The following is a 22,638-nucleotide window of genomic DNA, read 5'->3' as shown; positions in this document are numbered from 1 at the left end:
TCTGAGTGTTGGCCTCAGAATACCAGCACCCATGTGTAACATGCTACTGTAGGAGATACCAGAAGCGTACACTGAAGGACTACTTGCCCTGAAAAGGACACTTTAAGCCAAGGCCTGTCAAGGTCTCAGGTCAGTAACATCAGGCAAATGGCAGCTCCGTAGCAGGAAGAGGATGAAAGGCACATTGGTGGCCTCCTGGGGGGGGCACTAAAAGGGAAAATGATAGTTCTTCCCCAGCAAAGCTTCAGATCCTCTATATCCTATCCCTATGACAGCCTCCCAGCCCCTGTCTCCTTGTCTCCAATTCCAGTGATGCAGGATTACCAACACTGACTTTTCCAGAAGCATCTCCTGTATAGTCAGGATTGGCCCCCTGAAATGTGAGCAAAATAGAGGACGAAACAGGAAGAAGAGCCTCTGGCATTAAGATTTGGTTGTTTTTATATGACCAGAGAGTATGGGAACAGGGATTAAAAAGTATTAGCACATGCAGTGAAAACTAGGAACAGCAAAAACCCAGGTACTCTGATCCTAAAGTGATTTGGTTCCCCTCAGGACTCACTGATGTTAAGGATGGGTGGTTAGTCCTGCCCACTAGACTGTGTGGCAGATAACCACCGATTGCCAGCACCTGGCTGAATCCCTTGATCTGGTGGGCTCAGGAAGCCCCACGCACATCTTTGAAGGGCTGGGAGACTGCCACCCCCAACACATCAGGACACAGTAAACACAGCACAGAGATCACCTCTGGTGGTGCGCATAAGGGAACCCACGGCTTGGACTGTGTGGTCTAAGCACTGCAGTTCAGAGATGCTTTGTCTAACAAACAGCACTGCTGAGGGATGCTGACACTCACTGTGTATTTTAAGTTTCATCCAAGAGAAATGCTTTATCATTCAGCACTCACACATCCATCAGTAACCTTCCTTTATTAGCTAAAGCCCACAAAACTCACAACAAAATGTTTGACTGATCCCCTGGGTAGAATGCAACATTTTCTTAGGAAACAATGATCAAAACCAAAAACTAGCCTCAACTTCTGTATGTTGTTTTTCTTCTTAATGAGCCATTAAAAGGCTCATTCTTGTGCTACATTAATCAGTACCTAGCTACAGCATTTATCTCTTTCCTGGTAGTGCTGATCTTATTAGAGCATCTCGTGCTTCCCTGTAGACCTCTAGAGACATCCAGCCATTTTGTTTTAATATTATTATCCCTGCTAATAGCTGAATGCAATTGTCCAAGAGAGCAAGCTAATGTATACCTCAAGTGAAAAACATTTGTGGAAAATCGAAGAAGAGAGCTGTGGCCAGAGAAGGGAATTAAGAGGCAGGACTCCCAGGCTCTACTTTCAGTTCTGCATAGAGCTTGCACCTTGGGAAAGATTTTTTTTTTTAATCTACTTTTGCCTCAGTTTCTAAACTGTAGAATGATCCATGGAAGAGGTTAGCTTAGAATATTAAACTGTTTGCAAAGATCCTGGATTTAAGGTACTAAGTGCACTCACAAAAAAGTCAGTCTGCACTTCCATCCCCCTTAACTACATCACTTTCATCCAAAAATGGTGACTCTACTCATTTCCTTGTCCCACACTCCATTCTCAACTTTTTCTACTTAGAAGTTTTCCCTCCTTATTTGGTTATTATGTGCATTATTTAAATTGCAGACAGAAACATCTGTAGTGGATGTTAGGAAAGCAATCCTAACAGGAAAGATAGCAAGGTGACGATCATTTCCCCCATAATGTATTTAAAACAAAGGAAATGAGCATGTGGAAATGCCCACCCCACAATTACTCTGTGTAGCTGCCAAGTATTGCTGATCCTCAGGCCACATGGCTGGAAAGGAGGTCACAGCAGTGCACTGCCATGGTTTCATGTCCTTACTGCCAGAGTGGCTTTGCTGCTGTCTCTCAGCCATCCTGCCTGCAGCAAAACAGTTACCTCTTGTCCTTCAGTTTGCTTTGCCTCCACAAGCTCCTGCACCGGAAGCCAGGAATGAGGACATGCTGCCTGGCCTTGCTGAGTCAAAGGCTCCATCATCGTGTGGATGTGTATGTGCAGTTCCTTTCCTTGGAGGAACACAACTCGTTTCAGCAATCTTCACTTATCTGGCTCCTTTCTTAAATCTAGAGAAAGTAAAAGTTGTTGATTTTGAGATGTGCTATGGCTCCAACTGCCCACAAGATGTGTAAGGGTAGCCAAAACACAATTCACAGCTCACCAAGGAAATGTAGCCACTGACCAACTTACAAAGCCCAGGAGGGCTGTGAAGAAACTTTGCAGAGGTGGAAGTACATAATTTGCACATAATTTTGCATTTGAATCATGATGTTCACTGCCAGACAAAATCAGCACAAGCCTTAGCCTGTGACTGGGACAAAAATGACAAAAGGTTGATGAGCGTTGATAGAGAGAAAAAGAAGAAAAAAACCTGAAAAGCTGTTACAGAATCAAATGCAAGCAGCTGCAAGAGCAAAGCCCAGTTCTGTGATGGTCATATGCTCACCTTGGTTATTATTTTGTACCTCATTACTAGCCTGTGATTTGCACCTATAAATGCAGAAAGTCAGCTAAGCTGGAAATAGATGTAATCTACACCAATTAGTATCTCATCTGCTCAAAAATACACAAGAAGGCACAGCTACATAAGCCACAAAACTGAATGCTGGTAGATGAGGCTCTGGAAACAAATCCAAGAAGGTCACGTGAGAATTGGGAAACAGAATGGGTACACACAGCAGCAAGAGGAGGTCATGTAGGGTATGTAGGAAGTCATCACTCCCAGAGTTAGCAACAGGAGATAAGGTTTCACGGTGCTCAGTCAGCAGACAGGGATGTGCAGGCATCCTTGTGTCTGATGACTCACTCTTGACTTAGGTATAAGGATGCTTGGCAAAAACCACCGAAAGCCCAGGGACTCCTGAGAAAGCTGGCATTTCGCAGCTTCTGAAGGCACTAGCTGCATGCTGGCAAGTCACTGAATGTCTGCTATAAAATTCAAGTCCTTGGTAAAATGCATTTTCCGCACAAGCAGCATGCTGCATGAGGGAAGGGCAGTAAGAGGCAAGAATATGGCACACACCTGCTCCCCACTGACCCACAGCTCCCCACCCTGCCCACCAGAGCCCAGTCAATCTATCCCACAGATCCTTTATTGCATCATTTCTTCTCTGCAGGGCCCTCCTCCACCAGTGTGGTTCAGGCTGCAGAACTCAGATGGGAGTTCTGGATGTTTTCCTTTATGTCCACAGAAGCCCTTTTATCTTTCCACTGCCAAAGAGGCATGTGGATCCTGACATAAAAACAAGCAGCAAGTCTATCAGCCAGAGACATCAGGGACACAGGCATGTTTAAGCCTCATTCCCGTTCCCAGCCCTTATCTGACTGTATGCAGCTGCGAGGTCCTTTGAACTGCTCCCTCACCCTGCTCAATGTCCAGATCATCAGCCTGCCCAGATCCACTGTGAGCTGTCTGGTCTAACACTCTGGGAAAAGTCCTGCCCTTTTAGCAGCTATCTCAGATGAGTGACAAGTGGTGTTGAATGGAAAGGGAGTTGTAACACCCGTGGGTACCCTTGTGACTTGTCACCTGCTATTGTGATTCTTCCCACTTCCTCTGCTCTGAATTGGCACCAAGTGTGCAACATCAGAGACTGCTTCTTGCCTAATAATCATGCAAGAAACCTGTAATCTATTTTTAAATAAAGACTGAATACTCTGAAAGATGAGTGACTGGGGCAAGGAATATAACTAAAAAAATAAAATGGGAAAGAAAATACACACATGTTCCCAGGGTCTTCCAATACATGCTCCAAGAAAGGTTATGCAAGATGGTATTCACATCCACTTTCTGCTGCTGTTTGGAGCTGCTGCATAGTTCTGGAGATAAGGAGCTTTCAGCCCTGGGATAGATGCCCTCAGCTTCTCTGGGCAGGGTCCTTCTGTTCCGCCCAATGAGAGAGCAGTAAAAAGAGCATGTAATCAGATGTAATTAAAAACCACCACTACCATTCCACCTACCAGCAAAGGGAAGGGCTTCATACAAAATGTCTCCTACTCCCACAGAGAGGTCTCTGTCCTCATGAGCCTCCTGAGAAGGAGCAGGAGCCCTTTTCTTGTAGGGAGGAAATGGAGGGTTGCACATGCTAACCAAAGGTTGCCAAGCTATTGCACGGCTGGGCTGGGAGCAGGTCTGTGCAATGTCCTGCTTGTAATGCCCAGAAAATACACCCTTCAGGTATACAACAGGTCTTGAATGGGGTAGTGGCTTCTGTGTTGTGACTGAGCAAGGGGAACCAAAATCTACAGACAATAGGGCTGCACAGCACTCGGTGCCTAACAGTGGCTGCTGGCTACCACAGGACCTGAAGCAAATCAAACCCAGTGACCTCTCTGAGCAAGGCTTCTTTACCACATTGTCCAATGCCTGTGCAATAAGAGAAAATGTTTTATTTTTGGCCTGTCACTGACACAGCATAGCACTGAGATGCAGATGTGGTAAATTTTCTCGGGCATTAAGTGCTGAAATTAAACAGCCATTGCAGCAAATTTTGTCCTTCAAGTTCTTAAAGCAGGACACAGACCATCACACTGTGAGTCATCCAGCCTCACAGCAGCACAAACCTGCTGTCTGTACCCTGGGTTGCCTTTTTACAGTAAATCCACCTCTTTACCAGCCTGTCACAGCATAAAGCATTTAGCAATGAATAATATTTCTGCACCGGTAGGAACATCCCCTACAGTTTGAGGATGCAAACAGTTTCTTCCTGGCAATCCGTAGTGCAGCTGCCAGAGGCTACCAATCTGAGCTGGAGCCTCGGTGTTATTTTAAGCCCTGTTCCCAGCTGCAGCAGCACTGTGTTCGCCAAAACCCTTCTAGAAAGGAAGAAAACTAGCCAGACCATATGGTGGCTTTCAGGGAGATCAAGTGTTGACTTTTCTCAGCATGTCATGAGAATAAAACTAATCCATGCTTTAACCGGTGAAGAATACTGTACCCCTTTGCATGTTCAAACCCGTGTATTTTGTCTGTCCTTTTAATTCTAAATTACATACATGTTCCTCCAATTCCAGCCTGACACCAAGACCTAGATGAATGCTTTGTTTGTTACAATCACTGAACAAGTATATGGCACAGTTGCTGAGCTGCATTAAAAGCCAAAGGTACATGTAAGTGAGGATGAATGAGGTCTTTGAGGGACAGGAGGTTGGTGTCCGACTGACACAGAGGAGAATGCCAAGAATTTGTGCACTTCTGAATGACCTCTGGCTAGGTAACCAGCCCCCCTGCACACTAAGACAGACCCAGGAGTGGGCTTCAGAGAGTTCCAGACTCAGAGAGGGAACACTGATGACATGGGGTCAAACTCTGGCGAGCAGCGACATCCCAGGAGCACAGCCCACGCAGTGAGAGCACTGTGTGCACACACGTGCTGTCCGAGGCAGAGGGGACACAGGGCTGTGCTGCACTTAACTGAGGGCTCTGCACTGCCTGCAAGCTTGCTAATGTATACACATACCTGAGAAGGGTGATTAAGACATGGGCTCTGCTCCAGGGTCACCAAGTACTTCTGGACAAGTCCTGCTGCTTTTCTGCTCCCCTGCCAGAATTGACAAGCTTAGACACATCCACCAGATACCTGGGTATAAGGGTAAATGCAGGCAGCACCAGCAGAACCTTCACAGCTGCCAACAGAGAGGTTTGCCTCCCCATATGCACAGTCACCCCAGGACACCCACAGCTTCTGTTTTAATTACCCATGAAGAGAAACACTTAACTATGATCTCAGTCAATTTAGCAAAGGTTTGCTTTAGATAAAACAAAACTGAAGAAAGGTGAGAGCCTTGCATAATCTAAATCACATTTACTCCCACACACAGAGAAAATAAAAAAAAATCCTGTATATTGCGCACCATAGCCTACGGAGAAGTATATATATAATAAACATCCCCATTCTAAAAGTGGTTAAAGGAAGGGTGTAATGAGCCATGAAGGAAACACATTGGGAAGATGAATCCAACTGCTCAGCCAGCTCCAAGGTCTCCCAACTTCAGTCTGCTTTCCTGCGGTGGATCACAGCGTCAACACTAGCAAACCAATGCAGACCCATTGGCAAAGAAAATGGTTGTTTGAGTTACACGATTAGGCCTATGGCACTTAAAGTAATGGTTGGCATAGCGCAAAAGAAAGGCTGATGGGGATGTTACTGAGTGGCAGGCCTTCCTCTCAGCTGGTTTTATTTAGATTATGTCCTAGCATACTAAACCTTTGGAGAAGAGTAAGTTTACAAAGGGTGTGCCACAAGGTTAAGACTGCCAGTCTGAGACGGAGCCCAAGGTCATTAGAACTGCATCAAAATAAGGAAGTTTGGATGTGCCATACAGCCTGAGGAGAATCTCTTGTGAGATGAGACAGGAGTTGCACAGAGCTGGTCAGGCTCCCAGATTCTTTTAGCCTAAAACTCTGTGCTCGGCTTGTGTGCAAGCTTGCCAACTGTTATCCAATCACTGCGTGGTTTAGATGAGGAAAGGAAAACTCTTCTGGAGAGGTATTAGCTAGCACTTACATCTTGAAGACTGCATAGATACAAGTCCAGAAAGGACTTAATTAAATAGCAGATTATTAGAGCAAATTCCTAATTTCCACAGACACTTTCAATTTTGCACTGTCCAACAACATTCTTTTTTAAATCTGTTCCATGCTTAGTTAGATAGAAAATAATTTGTGATTGAGAGTTAGACAACTTTTTTTCTGATAGCTGTTTAAGTTGAAGAACCCTGAAGACTAAGTTTCTGTGATGCCATTTCAGAATTAAGAACAGATAATATTGATTCCTTGTCCATGTCTGCCTTGTCCAGGCAGGAGGAGAGGGAAGGACATGGCTTGAAATAGTACTGCTTGGAGGTATGTGTATAATCTGTGAGAAAAAAAGTGTCTGTCCTACCATGCACATAATTTGTGAAGGGAAAAATACTTCAGGCTAACCCAGAAGAGATGATATGTGGCTGCAAGAAGTAGTCCTAATGTCAGAATTGCAACCAGGTGAGAAATCAGGTGACAAACACGGTTATGATGGACTGCTCCAGAGAAAGCTATGTGATTGCAGAAAAGGAGCTTGTAGTATAAAGATGGAAAATTGCACAGAGGAGAAGGCCAGCAGAGAATCTCAGCTGTTTGTAGTGAAGATACTAAGCACTGCTTCTTCTACCAGACTTGGCAAAAGCTGAAGTTCTGAAACCCCCAGTGACAGCAAAAGCTCCTGAGTCCTGGTCCTCCTCTCATCCTCTAACTGCACACGATTACAATGATGAACTGCAGAAATCGACAAAAAAACCCCAAGATAATTATGAACTTTAATGGATTTTGTCATTGAATAGGTATCTGCCCCCCCTGAGTGCCCAACAACCTCTGTAACTTCTTTTCTCCTTCTACAGGTTTGGCTGCTTGGGGTCCCAGTCAGCTCAGATACAGCTGTGTGGCTGTGGCTGGGACAAAAGCCATGAGAAACCTCATCACAGACTCCCCCCCTTCATCAAGTAGGCACATTTTCTCGCCCATAGTCCTTGCCTCAGCTAAATTATGATCATGGCTATTCCTGCCCATACACCTTGCTCACCCAGATGCAAATTCTACCTCTCTGCCTTCCTAGCTTGACCTTGGACCTCTTATCCCTACAAACTTGCCTGAATCACTGGACTGTGGCTGGCTCTGGTTATTGTCACTTGACCTGCTCTGCTCACCTTGCTCAGGTACCCTGGGACTGCATTCATGAGGCCACAGCCCTGCTGTCACCCTTTGCTCCAGCTCACCTCTTCCTACAGACCAGTACCTGACATTGCTGCCCACTGACACAAAAACCTAATTAAGGAAACCCAAACATTACAGGTATAACCTTGATACCACCAAAGATAATTGCCACCAGCAGCAGTGGCATAGACAGGCTGCTCAGAAAACCTTCACTTCTTGTCAACTATACAAATGGGTTTACTAAATGAGTGGAATAAAGTTTTTAAATTAACATAGCTATATACGTATACCTGCAAGTTCTGCTCATGAGTTTGCAATGTTACTGATGCAATACCTCCTAAGGAAGGAATTTATTTAGTTTTGTCTTGGGCAGGTCTGAATTTAAAATCACTTCAGTGATGACTTGATAGTCCTGAAACCAGCCTAGAAATAACAAATGTAGAAGTAGCAGAAATTACAGGTGTGCTACAGAGCTGGCCTAGAAGGCTCTGCCTGCCCAGAGACATCACCGACATTTGCTTGTTTGGAAGATGCAGTAAGATAATTAGACCTACAGAGACAAGGTTCTGAGTTCCACAGGGATTGAGACCTGAAGCTGATGGCAGGACATCTCTCTCCTGTCACGCTTGCTTCTTGTCACTCCAGGAATTGACCCTTTCTACTCTCAAAAACAGAGAGAGATGCAAATTCTACCTCTTTTTCGCACCAGATAGGGTGTGAAAAGTGCAGGTTTGGTCTTTCTTGGAAACATCCTCCCTCTGGCTTCAAAATCACAGTGAGCAGATCAGTATTTCAGGGATCCCAATGATCAGGTATCAGCCAGGGTATTTCCTCTTCTGCAGAAACTCTGCTGGTTTCTCCTTATTTCCTGTAGCATCCCAAGTGTCTGACCCATTCTTCTCAGTGCTGGTTCCTGTTCCAGCCATCCTTTCCCTTCTGAAGGCAGACAAGAATAAAGAAACCTTTCATCGTTTGCCTTCTTCCTACCCCCAATCTGAGACCTCTTCCTTTGCCCCAGCTTCTCCAGTCACAAATCATCATCAAGAAGAAATTCTCCTTCATAATGCACACCAGCTTAGAAGATCCTTTTACCTCTGCAAGATCTGGGGGTATCCGTAGGAGTAGTAAATAGCCAGATGCAATTGCAGGAAGATCACCAAAAGCAAAAATGCCAGACTGCTGCAAAAATATTAAGCTCTTTGTACAGTGACCAGTTGTCCAACTGTTGTCTCAGGGTCCCACTGGAGAACACGATACATCCATGAGAGCTGGTTCTTTCAATACTGGCTGCAATCTGTGACAGGTAACCCCATGCATGGTTGCTTGTTTTTTTATTTCAAACTGATGAATTGTTATAAAGTTAAGACACTAGAGTATGATCTGGGGAGAAAGGAATAAATTTCAGAGCAAATTTTGCAGGCATGAAGTGTATGCACTTTGGTTATATTTAGTAAGGCAATTATGGTTTTGTTCTACTTTGTGTTGGGATGCCATCAGTTGATCCTGCCTCTTTTCATTCCACTCAGATTAGTTCATTTTTAAATTAATGAGGACTTAACAGAAGTAAATCACATGCCATTTAATAAGATTTCAGATGAAGTAGCAAAGAGCCACAAAGCATGCTGAAGTCTACTTGAAAGCCCCAGAGCTTTGTCCAATCCTTAGTTACAATTATTTCCGCTTTCACTGCCAAAGCAAACTGCACTGTCCATTGTACCCAAGCATGAAGACTAAGCTTATTAACCCTTGTTAAGATACTGACATTTGTTGTTGCTGTATTCACTCCAGAATTTTTGCTAAAGCTTAGTCTTCTTGAGCCTGATACCAATATGCCTACAAACTTTTCATCTTACAATTAACTAGGTTCTTGTTAAGCCTAGCTTTAGCAGGACATCCTCTCCCTTTCCTTCTGTGTCAGAAGGGCCAAGAATGTCAAAATTTCACTAGAAACAGCAGACTAATTTATCATATGAGCTGCATACTAAGGAAAGCCTACCCTCTTTTCCCTTTGTCTGCATAGCCTTGGAAGGTTACTGCAAGTAACCTTCATCACAGTAGCACTACTTAAATCTATTATTTCAGCATATGCCATCTGAGGAACATAAGGTAATCCATGATGATTTCCTCACTTGAGCGCATTCATAGCTAAAGGCCTACATACGATTTGTAGATTGCTGTAGAACTTAAATGCCCAACACTTGCCCACACATCAACCAATGAAAAACTAAAGCTACTCAGCCTAAAGCATCTGCTGGTGTGTTCATTCTGCATCCATGCTGATCCTGCTAGCTTTCATTTAAGATGCTCTCTCTCTACTAGAAGTGGTTAGATTCCCCTGCTTAGAAAACTATTTTATTTTTCTACTCTGTCCCAGTGCTTTGTGTTCCTGCCATGGTCTGCAGAGGCTGCAGTTGCTGAAAGAAAGGTATCTGCCATGATGCATATAGATTTTTGTTGCTGATGAGGCAAGCTTGAACACTATGGTAACCTTGTGGTTGTGACAGGGGAGTGAATTCAGCTAGAAAATCTGCTTCTTTTAGGACAGAATCCTATTCTGTGGAACATTCCAGGAAGCAGAAATATTTAGTTTCATTTCAGATAGGCAGGATTTGGGAAGAAGGAGTGGAAAAACAGTTTGAAAGACAAAACATTGAAAGATACCTTTTGTTAAAACAAGTGAAAAAGTGATTAATTTTGCACGCTATTGTTTCTAACTAAATCGACTGCCTGTCCACTTTCCTTCCAGTTTATCACAAAGCAACACTACAGCAGTTTGAATGGAATATATGACTGAAGGTACCTACCTATGAATTGTTCAGTCTGTGTATCTGTTGGAAGGGTGTTGCATTTCTTGCACGTACCTGCATTAGAAAAAAATCTTTTTTCAAAGGAAACTATGAAACCTAAGTTCTTGTAGTGCACAGTCCTTCATTAGTACGGGTACATTTCTTTAAGCAGAGAAACATGAAATGATGGCTTGGTGGCAGAGAAGAGCAAAGGTTCAACCTAGGAATCAAACACATGACCTAGGAATCAAAACCATATTATTATGGCTTGCACACCTACAGCAGATGAAAGACAGCTTGAAAAGATCCTTGTTCCTGCAAATGTGTCTCATTGAATGATGTGGCAGGGACAAAGGCACAGCATCAGAAGCGAATCTAAACCATCTGTTAAATGTCATCATGCACAAAACATGTTACTGTATTAGCTCCAGATTCAGGCATTCAAATTCACATTCTGGCTGAGATACTAAATAAAGAGTAGAAAATTTCAACCTAACAGAACAGAAATATTAGCCTTAATAAAAATGGTATGCAATTAATTACCCAGTTCAGAGAAAAGCCAGAAGGGGGTTAGCAGACAGGTAACTTGCCAAGACTTGGACTAAACTGTCTGCGGTTTCATAGAAACATTTTAAAAGCCCTATGAAGGACCCAGAGCTGGAACAGCTGATCAGGATTGAGATACCTAGCAAAGAAAAATAAACCTCTTGTTGCACTGGGAAAAATTCTCAAATCCTCAGAGCAAGGTAATGCCACTGCTATTCTAAATATCTGCTTGAAATTATTTGAAGTACAAACCCAAGAAATCAAGGCCTAAAGACAATCACTTTTATAGCAGTTTTATTCAAGTCTGTGTGCTCTAGTGTTGAGACAAGGCCTAGATCAGCATTACACTGTAATACAATAATTTTAGCCATTGAACCAAGCCTGCTTGGCATCCTTGGTTTACAATTTACAGTACATCCAAAAAAAGAGCAAAGAGAAAAGAAATCCCAAAACGCCAACAACTTTCAATAGCTCTTTGCTTCGCTTAAATATTGTTCTATAACATAAAATAATTTAATACAAAAAGAACTGTAATCCAAATACACATAATACATTGACACAGAACAGAGGAAAGATACAGTAGATTATGCACAAGAGTATTCAGTTGATGTGTTACCTACAGTGAAACAAACTGGACATTAATATAATTTAACTATTTAAGCCCAAGAGGGTCAGAGGCAACAAGTCCAGGTCACAAATAAAGCTTTTTAAAAAATAATGCAATCCTCTTTTCCTCTAAGCTTACTGCTGTACAGAAGTTAAAGGAAGGCTCCAACGAATCACTTAATTTGACAACATTTCATCACACAAACAAGAAAAACTTGGTGGCCTCTGTTATTTTACTCAACTCTGGGGTACATTGCCATTTGCTAATGCAACTGCTTCATTGCAGTTTCTTCGGGCAAAACATACCTTCAGGTGCTACTTCCACAGCAACAAACTTTTGAACACCATGAACAGAAGAGAAGACATAGAGAGGTCTCCAAAACCAGACTGAAATACTGGAGTTGCAAGATGAATCTCAGTCCTACAGAGTTTGGAGTTCCTTATGAAGTACCCAACATCCTCTACACAGTGATTTCAACACAAGCAGGAACTATCCCGTATCTTAAAGGATCAGACATGGGGCATGATCTTATACTAGAGTAATCTACTCACCTGGTTCTTCAGATTTACAACATTGTACCTAGGAAAGTCAGGTCACCAATTTTTGCATCTGGCTTTAAATAGAAGCAGGAGCAGATCCACAAATAATAAGGCAAAAGAAAGAAGTAGCTTATAAAAAGAGGGAGGAAATACATTCTCTGGCTGAGAAATTCTTCAACTTTCAAAGCCACAGAAGAGATATTGTTAAAAGCACAGGTATTTTCCCTGATTTTTCCACCACTGTTGTCTGCCACTCCATTTAAGCCTCTCAACTTGAGTCAGGCAAAATATCTCAGACATTTCCAGCTTGTGAATTTACGAGAAGGAATTCACATACAGCAGCACGAAGTGCTGTGCCAACAGCTGATAGACAAGAACCCTAGAACTCTAGTGAAGTGGTGGATGTTGATCACTGCTGAACTTGTCAGGTCTGTTCACCAGCCTGGAGGGATGCATTTTGAAAATGAGAAGAAACACCTGAGGAAAGGCCCCGGGTTAAACTGTCATTTGCACACACAACCTCCAGTCACCACTTCCTGCCCCTTTACAGATAGCAATCTGCTAATGCAGAAGTTGTTGCTCTTTCATCCTGTGTCAGAAAACATTCTCAAAGCTTACCCTGCTTATGGTAAGAATTAGCAGTCAAACAGGCATGGCATGTGCAGTCATGGAAAGGCCACAAGAATCAGCAGTCAAACCAGCATTTACCCAGAGGCTTGTTGAGGAACTCTTTCCTCAGGTTAACTGACTCTTTACTCTGACAACCAAAGTAAAGAGCCTGGTTCTTCACCAGGACAATCCCCCAATTTAAAGAGCTTTGCTGAACTGAGGTCTTGTGCATTTTGACCTACAGACACATTCCACTGACTTCAGTGATGTTTAAGTATGTGATGAAGAGCTTTCTGAATTGAGGCCTCTTCCCTTTTAACTTGAAAAGTAACTACCCTAAATATGAACTTTTACTACTAGATGCCCTTGATTTTATTTGGTTTCTTATAACTGCCAAACACGATGGGCACTGGTGACTTCTAGTGGATCTAGGTATATTCTCCAGTTTGAACCTAGACATCCCCCAAAGAGACCTATGTTGCACAAGAATGGATTCTACTCTGCAAAGAGCACTGGCCAAACTCAACTAGTTCAACTGGCAAACACTCACTAGTATGCTTTCTTTTTTAATTACTTTTTTTTTTTTGCTGTGGCTTTATTCTTTACAGACTAGGGTATCTAGATGTTATGGTTGTCAAGATAACCTTGAAAACAGAGCAACTGATGGAGTAACAACTGCTTGAGATGTAGTGTGAAAAGAGATATTAGCTGCTCTGTTCAGATAGAAATGCTAACCCTGTTGACATTTTAAGAGCTGCTCACTAAAGCATGCAAGACAGAAGAACAAGCCTAATGTGAATATCTGGGCAGTCGACAGTGACAACTCATTTTGTGACACTGACCAGGCCTGGGAGTAAAGACACTACTCAAGTTGAGAAGTGGCCACAGTCACAAATTCCAGAAGAACCCAAGGAATAGACTCAAGAAGCTCAGTGTGCAACTGACCTATGCCAAACACCAATCGGAGGCTACGTTTGTTCTGAAACATAACTGCTGTTAGCAGCATTCTTATCAACGAAGCTTGGAAAAACACCAGCATGTCTTCCTGCTCCATTATAACCTCTCCTGCCAAGACCTTGAGACATAAAAGCATCAGCACACGCCTAGAACAATGTTTCTTTTTTTTCAGACACATATGTCTCTCCAAGACAAGGAGGTTAGTTTTATCCAACCTCAACATCTGTTCTTGAGAAAATGCTGAATTGAAGGTAGAACAGGGAGACAGTATCAATCACTCTGAAATAGCATATTTAAAATGCATTATTCTGGTCTTATGTTCCAGCCAAAAACTTTTGAACACAATGTAGTTTCTCAATAGCTATCCTGGCAGCTAAAATTTGAGCATGGACAAGAGCCTAGAAAAGTATTTCTGAATAATGAAGGGCCTTTTCCCCCACCATGATTACTTTTCAAATTGCTTATTTTAAGCAAATAAAACTTTGGCATTTCCTCTGCAGATTTGTTCTAAGCCCTCTTTTGCTAGCTGTGCATCCATCTGACCCACCAGCTACAGACCTAACAGTAGTCCACTTCAAGCTGAGCTTATAAATCCACTATACTGCACACTAAAAATGTGTCATAGTTTCTTAATATTAGCTATATTGGTCTGTCTGCGCATTATTAGCATTCAGATACAGTTAGGACTGTATTAGGAGCTGATACATCAGGAAAACAGTACTGCAAATACAGGAAAACAATCGGGATCATATGTAGGTCCACTTTAAGAGCACATGAGATCATAAAAAAAAAATCTGTTTTGAAAAAACAGACCATTGCTTTTAAAAACAGTAGTGACCAATATGAAATCACCACCTTTTGGTCTGTGGACAATCAACTCTTCCACAGATCAGAAATTATCAAGAAAAATGCCCTGCCTTGTCCTTTATTGTCTATTTTGGAGACACGAATATTTAAAGAAAGTATAATCTTAACTTAATAAACCAAATGGTTGGTTTTATTTTTCCATCAGGAATTTGCATGTCAAAAAGCCAAACACAGTGTTTGCCTCTGCCCTCCTATCTCATTCCAGCCTCAATTGCTTACTTAGAGCAATTCTTACCAAAACTTGAACTTTCTTCCCATTCTATCTCTACAAATGAGGTAGTTCGGGGTAAAATACAACAAACCAACCAGAAACTGGATGAGTTGGATGGGGCTTTGAGCAACTAGTCTAGTTGAAGGTGTTCCTGACCATAGCAGAGGGACTGGAACTAGATGATCTCTAAGGTCCCTTCCAACCCAAACCATTCTATGAAATTAAGTAACTACATATTCCTCAAATTCTTCTTTGGGACCTATGATGCCAACAGATTACCAAGCAGTTAGTATCTTTCTGTTCTCTGACTTACATTAAGAAGGATAATTTCACTCTTATTTGCTATTTCCTGCCAACCTCCACTTTCACTTCACCCAGTTGTATCTTATGCTTCTAGCTCAGAAACCTTTTAGGTCAAAGCACACCTAAAACATGTATTGTCTTCTGTCTCAGGCTTGTTACTTTGGTAACAAGAATAAATAACCAATAAAGATTGGGTGGGGGCAAAATTCTAACAGAGAGATACTGAGAGCCAGTGATAGCGCATGCCTTGACACACGTGTATGGGCACATCTCTAATTGGGAGGATATGAACACTGCTGGTATTTGGCCTGGTGTATGATGAACAACACAGTACTGAAAGCTACAACCAGGAGTTCCCTCCAAAAAACCTCAGCTCCTAGCAAGGAACATGTGAGATGGAAGGCACCTACGAATACAGGGCGCACCTAAGACATGTATATATTTCATAGGCTTAAAATACAAACCAAAAATAATCAACATCCCCAAGAAAACAGAAAATAAACAAAAACACAGAGTCCAAGAAGCCATTCTTAGTGGGAAAATTGTGTTCCTGGTCAGGAAAAGTAAGAGGTTTTTCACTCACATACAGATGGAGACAAAATGTATTTCTTGTGTACACACACTGATGAAGTGCTGAAGACTTTCTAGTTGCAAAAAAGAGATCCTTGTTAGAGAGGAATAATAATAATTGTGGTAGCTACATCAGATCCATCATCCAGTTACCAGTGGCAAACTACTTTTTAATCAAGTACACATACCTCGTTAGCCTGGGAGTGACTACTTTGGACATACAAAAATAAAGTTGATATAGGTAATTTCAGAAGTTGTGTTCATTTCTGACCAGCAGCAAAGCTGCTTAAAAAAACTCAGCATGGGAAAAACCAAAAGCAAATGCACATCTTAACTGCAGCATGTGACTTTCTACTAGTGTGTTCAATAGAGGGAGCAGCAGAAGAAGCCATGAGTTCATTTCCATATTGCCTCATGAAACTGCGAAAGTAAGGCTAAGGAAACAATAAAACTTAAGTTCTTAAGAAGACTGCATTGTTTGTTAAACATAAAAAAAAAAAAAAAAAGAAAAAATTTAAACCACAAACTTGATTGAAAATAGAGGAAAAAAATCAGAGGTACAAATCTGGCTAAAGATCCTTTCTGTCCAGCTAGCTACCATACTGTGAAAACCACCATATTCTAATTTTAATCATATTCTAATCTTAAAATACTAAATGTAACAGAAAAACATAGGAAGGCATTCTTTCCTAAAGATACCTTAATTATAAAATCATCCAAAGGTTTATGAAGTCTGAAAGTTATGCTCTGTGACAGCATATTTTGGTTATCATATTTGGTATTCTTATTGCTTGTTTGCAAATATGTTTTAAAACACATCTATCCCCTCACTCTTGGGTAAACTGTCCAGTTTTACCCAAATTTTAGTCTTAAGTGAGTTAAAAGCATGGAAACTAAGAAACTGATCTGCAGTGACAGGATAAGGATCAGAAATCTTAGTTTCCAAATATAGATGTCCTTGTTTCATACCAAAAAAAGCAAAGCCAAAAGGAGGGCCTAGATCACTGTGAAAGATATAAACCTCCTTATTCGCCACAGAATTGGTAAGAGTTCTTGAGAACATTTCTAAAATGATGGAAAAGGTTAGAAAGCAATAAGCACTTTTTCCGAGAAGAAAGATTTCAAAAAAATCCACAAGAAACAAACCCATTAATATTAGCTTAAAATTACTTACAAAAGTAACAGGTTGTCACTAAATTTTGGGATACAGTATTAGGTTTGGTTCCATACATCTAAAGGGACTCCAGCTCCCATGTTCATCCCACAGAGATTAATTAAATTTCAAATAAAAGTTAAGCTCAAGGTAGAAAGGTAGAGGTTTCCTGTCATGTTCTATTTAACAGAACACTCTAGCTGGCAAAGACCTTTCTTTACTCGATCATTACTGCCTCACCTTCGACAGAATGAGAGGTATCCAGTTTCGTGACATATCGAAGCAACATCTCTACGCAGTATTGTCCACAAAGTCTTAAGATAACAGCATGCTATGAAGAGGAAGGCAACTACTCCCATTCCTAGAGGTACAGAAAAATACTTCATCATAAAAACATGCCAAGCCAGAACAGGTCTTTCCACATCAACAATGAAATATTCACTTTAAAATACTAATTTTGTTAGAAAACAATTACAAAAAGAGTATTTTCTCTGAGGTTCCCTGCCTCATAATGAATATTGACCCACTGCAATACTAATCTGGAAAGAAAATACCTATAAAAGGTTACATCTGCACCTCTGAAAAGGACTGAAAGGAGATCAAGACCTGCTTGCTGGTAAAACACAGCATTGTGCAGTCCATAAGAAGCAACAGTATTAGAAAAAAATCCATAACTATTTAATCACCTTGGTTTTGACACAAAAGCTTTCTTCTCTCTACTTGTCAAACACTCAATTTCTGTAAAACCAGTAGAAATTTATAAAAAAATTCATCATTTTTTTTGCACTGGTTGCTATGTCTGTGCTTTCCCCTCAGTTTTACAGGAAAACCAAACAGGCTACAAGGATAGCATATTTTGAAGGGCCAACAAACTTTTTTATATTTCCTAAATCAGCATATCAATTACATAAATTAGCGATACATACTGCCAGCTGACTAAACAAAAGCACAAATATATTTCTAGACCACAAACATTTCTCTCAGGTACAATCTCACTACTACTATCAGTTAAAAAACTGCGCCTTCCTCCTTGTAAGGCCTGTAATTAGACACACTTTACTCCATTCTTTTTTCATTACGTTTTAGACTGCTCAGTGATTTTGTGCTCTCATGTTATCTTTTTCTCATTTTCTCAGAAAAAAAAGTGCAACTTATTCGGCTACTTAGGAAACAATACACTTATTAGAATTTTTTTAAGTAATATTTTCACTATTTTCCTCAGGAATACTCTTAGAAAAGTATGTCAATGAACAATATTCTGAAACTTTTATCTCCCTGAAAAATGGGAATAATAGTAGCCAGTAGGAAAAAAAGATTTGTGAGCTGACAGGCTCACATCTTCTCACTATCTAGTGGACTACAGTAGAGCATTCCTTTGGAGATGTGGAACACCTCACCTCACACAAGTGGGAAGGAAAAACACCAACAGATTAAGAAGAAGAGAATTCAAGCCAGGATGGGACAGATGGATATAGGGAGAGAGGTTTTGGGATTCATAAGGCGAAACAGCTCTTTGCCTTGAGAGCTCCCTCTGCCTGTCAGAGAATACCCCACCACCTACTAAAGTCAATAGTCTCGGTTCCACAACAGTCTTCTCTTGCCTGATACCTCAGGTTAGTCACCAGAGGACAGCTTATGGGTTGATACTCAAAGACTACCTGCGGCTAATTCACATACGAGATTCAATGAAGATAATTGCATCAAAGAAGGGTCCATTTGGTATTAGTGAAGATGCTCTTTGGAGCAAAATACTTCTCATTGTTCAGCTACACACCACTTTCACCAAGTGATTATCTAAAAGGGAGAGAGTGGCAAGGAGGGTTTGATAAGTCATCCTCAACTTTCTTAAGCAAAAGAGGTGACAGAACAACATGCCTTTCCAGCTGTCTTGACTGATGGGAACTTGACTGAAACCTTAGAGTTTACTTGGTGAACTTACTGGCCAACTATCAGAAAGTTTAGCAGGCTGAGTTAAAACAACATGACCTAAAAAGGTGGCCTCCTATTTCGTGCAAGTAAATGGATTTTAAAGATTTCTGTTCAAATGGGGCTATTCCAGGGGATGCCTTTGCAGAGCACATGATACTCCCTATGACATTTATAATGATACTTTTTGGACAGAAAACATTACATTTCAGAACAGCTGATCTTGTTTTGTTTCGGACTTTTTAAGATGGTAAGGCAGACTTTGAATAAGGGACTGTTTTAATCCCTTTCGTTTTAGTCCCTCTGACACAGCCTCTCACTGACATTTCCTTGAGCTTCGTTTATAGCACAATCAAAATTAATCATCTGTTGGATGGTTTTGCCTTTTTGTTAGTCTCTGGATCACAGACTGATTTTTCAGAAATGGAAAGTAAAACTATGAATGCTTAAGAAATCAATAATGCTAAAGTTCTACATTTAACAAAACAGTCAGAAATGTAAGTTTTCTTTTTTAAGTATCTTAGTTCCACATCATAACACCTTGTCTACACAGTCTATCCACCTTCAGCACCTCATATAGCACAATTAAAGCTAGTTCTGGAGCATTTAATGGGGAGGGCGGCAGAAAGTAATTCTGCCATTAAACATTTTTCATGGAATGTGATAAATAAGAAATATGTGACCTTTCTACACAAAAACATACTGTAATTGCTTAAAAAAAAAGGTGCACTTGATTAATGGCAACATGCTAGTTTCAGTCCTCAAACAGAACTAAAAACCCTTATGTACACTTCTTCCTCACATGCTGGTTTTTAAAATCCGATTACAAACACCTAAACACACAGGTTCTCTGTGCTGACAGCTGCAGGAAGTATTTGGCTACACTGCTTTCACACCAGGACTGGACTGCCCCAACAGGCTGAGCACTGCATTGGCATCACTGTCAAATAAATTATTTGCAACCAAATGGTCAGTAGATTATCAAAATGAGCGCAGATCTGTACAAAAAGAGTGAACAGATATGCTTAACCTCCAACAAAGCAGACTACCCTAGTACAGTGATATAAAGGCTACATCTCTTATTTACAATGCTGAACCTGGGGAAGCGTGAAGCTCTCATTACAGCCACTAAGTTATACCTGTAGTGGCACAGACACATTTGGAAGTCTTTGTACAGAAAATTGTGAGCATAGGCACACCCTATTTGTGTAACTTCCTCCTTCAAGACAGGGATCTGTTCTTGCTCCTGATTTAGTTTTTTACTTATTTGAACAAGAATAAAGTTTTACATGTCTATAGGGCCTTTCACTCGAAGATCTCAAAGGACTATTACATATGTCCCAACCCCTCCCTTTGTGAGGTAGGTATTATTCCTATTATTTACAGATGGGGAAATTCAGGCACAGAGGTTACATTATTTGCCCAGGGTCACACAGTGAATCAGTGACAAAACAAAACAGAATCCAGATGTTCTAATTCCTGTTTGCACAATCCAACTACTAACAAGCCTCATTTTAAAAAAGCCTTAAACAAGTACCAGTGTGCATAAGAACAGTCTTGGGTTTCATGGGTCACTCCTAAAAAGTGTAAGAAAGGACAAAAACCAGGAAGATAAATTTGGGAACATGTAATTTACTTCTGCAAGTCAACACAGCTTTAAAGAAGGAGTTCCGGCTAACTCCCTTCCCAAAGCTGAGGCAACTTCACTATAGCCTGAGAAACAGGTGGTAGGAAAAAAGGGACAGATGGAACCAAAGTTTGAAATAAAAAAGCAAGATAAACAGCCATACCATAAGCTTTCATCTTCTTGAAAGCATCGGGTCATAGAAAAACAGGGCTGAGAGGGACCTCAAGATACCACTGAAGTTCATCCAACCTACCTTGAAGCCAGGATCAACTACACCTACTTGTTTCATCTGGTTCGCCTGTTCTCAAAGACCTCCATCAGTGGAGATGCCATGCCCTTCCCCTGCAATCTGTTCCACCACACACTACCAGCCAAGCAAAAGAGGACAAACAAGCCTTAAGACAGCTACTTCTCCTCTTTCAGTGGGGGTACAATGATTCCCAGGCCTGTCTAATGATCTGAATATATTTCAGAGAAGGTAGTCTCTAGATAATTAATTGTTTCTGTCCCGGATTCCTTGGGAAAACATCAAACACTGATGTCTGCTATTGTGTAATATTTGAGTTTTGAAAATACTGATTAATACCAGCATAGATACCAATATACTTACTGCAAGTGCCAAATCCTACAAGGTCAGTAACAAAAGGCTTTGATATGATAATTTCAGCTCATTGCAGATTCAAACTGCAATAAGAGGGCAGGGAAGACTACAGAAAAACCCCACAGCAAAAATCAGCAGCTCAGAGTTGCCAAGTTTCACCCAACTGCAGACAAAAATTAGGCAGTCAACAATGCATCTTCAGCAGAGGCAGCACCATATGATCTCTGTAGCATCCCTCCATCTCATCTGTCTTCAAAGTGCATTCTCAGTGCAAAAAGTAGGACTGAATTTAGAGGGGCTCACTGTCCCCAATGGTTTCATATTAAGACCAGAATTCTTGCTTGAGTTCATATGCTGCAGCTTTGTGTGTGTTAAGTTCACTTCTGCATAGGGGAATGGTGCTGTCCTGGCTCTGCCCCTCAGCATCCATGTCCAACAGTGTCCGCTCCTCTACAGGAGGACCCACCTGGAAAGGAAGCAGTGCAGGCAGCCCAGGTCTCTCTTCTACAGTGCTACTGCTACTAGCAAAACAAGAGTCCAGATTGCTTGGAGTATCAGTACTTGAACTGTTGGCAGAAGATTCACCCTTGGCATTGCTGGGTGACACAAACCACCAGGGATCAAGCCGCTGCCGACTGGCTGCAGGACGTGGCCGGGGCAGGAACTCCAATGTCTTGGGTCTTTCCAGTGTGGGATCCTGCTGTGCATTCCATCGTCTCGGGGTTGGAGGAAAAACAAGGTTGGGGTCTGGCAGGCGAGGGACCTCAGTGGGATCTCTACTTGGACTAGGTGTTTTTAATACACCTATCCAAACCAGACAATGTAAGAGAAGAGGGAAACATGTTAGATGTCACTGTTACAACAGATCTTGGTTTACTGTATGTACAGTGAAAAACATTTTCAAAGCAGAAAGCCTCCATTCAGAATCTACAAACTCCGTATCTTCAAGATGATGGCAATCTGAAGTAACTCGCTTCTTTATTCCTACACTGTTCTCAACACATTGCAAGACACTTGTTTCACTGATCTAGCACAAAATTTTGTTCATCCTCTCATTTGCTTTCTTCAGTTTTCTGACTGGAGAGCATGGATTTGACCTCCTACCAGAGGGGAGAACTCTCCAAATCCTTCAGAAGGCACATTACCCACTAACAGCTTCAATGGATCAGGGAGATGCACAGCATGATACACAACATCTATTTATCACAGGCAGGACCAACTGCCTGGAAGAGCCACTTAACACTACCTACTGCAGATGTTTCCTGGTTTGTTTTTGTTTAGGGGGGGAGGATGGTGCTTGCTTGATTTTTTTTATAAACATAACATAACTTTTACCATTTTAATGAGAATTCTCAACTGCATTAACCCACATTTTACTGTAGACTTCCATTCAAAATACAACCTCACATTTTGTTTTACCATTGGGAAAAGATCTAATTAAATAAAATTTTAATTTATTATTCTAGTCCTTTTTTTTTTCCTCTGAATTACTAGGGCAAGAACACAGGAAAATATTTTCTAAGTTATGAAGTCACAGCTACTTTTAAAGACTGCAACAGTGAGAACACTACCTATCCAGAAAGACTC

The 22,638-nt window shown here is 41.4% G+C and overlaps 1 protein-coding gene across 4 annotated transcripts in view; it reads right to left on the bottom strand.

Annotated features, from left to right (window-relative positions):
- Positions 1–1,980: 1,980 nt before the first annotated feature.
- The window catches only part of MAP3K9 (mitogen-activated protein kinase kinase kinase 9), a 60,255-nt gene continuing 39,597 nt past the window's right edge, over positions 1,981–22,638 (bottom strand). The window contains exons 10-12 of one of the 4 annotated variants that reach the window (XM_018082414.3): positions 21,061–21,855; positions 17,138–17,258; positions 1,981–2,128 (exon numbers count right to left, since the gene is read on the bottom strand). In XM_018082414.3, the coding sequence (XP_017937903.1) occupies positions 21,374–21,855 (482 nt within the window). In that variant the 3' untranslated portion in view covers positions 1,981–2,128; positions 17,138–17,258; positions 21,061–21,373. Of the gene's footprint in view, positions 2,129–13,423; positions 16,179–17,060; positions 17,259–21,060; positions 21,856–22,638 lie in introns of those variants that run through there. The other 3 variants (XM_018082413.2, XM_018082415.2, XM_018082416.2) reach the window with 3 other exon arrangements.

This window comes from Manacus vitellinus, unplaced genomic scaffold, assembly GCF_001715985.3.
Source record: "Manacus vitellinus isolate BGI_N305 unplaced genomic scaffold, ASM171598v3 scaffold_6_pilon, whole genome shotgun sequence".
Classification (NCBI taxonomy): domain Eukaryota; kingdom Metazoa; phylum Chordata; class Aves; order Passeriformes; family Pipridae; genus Manacus; species Manacus vitellinus.
Note: the sequence above shows the minus strand (reverse complement) of the source record. Positions and strands in the feature narration are given on the sequence as shown.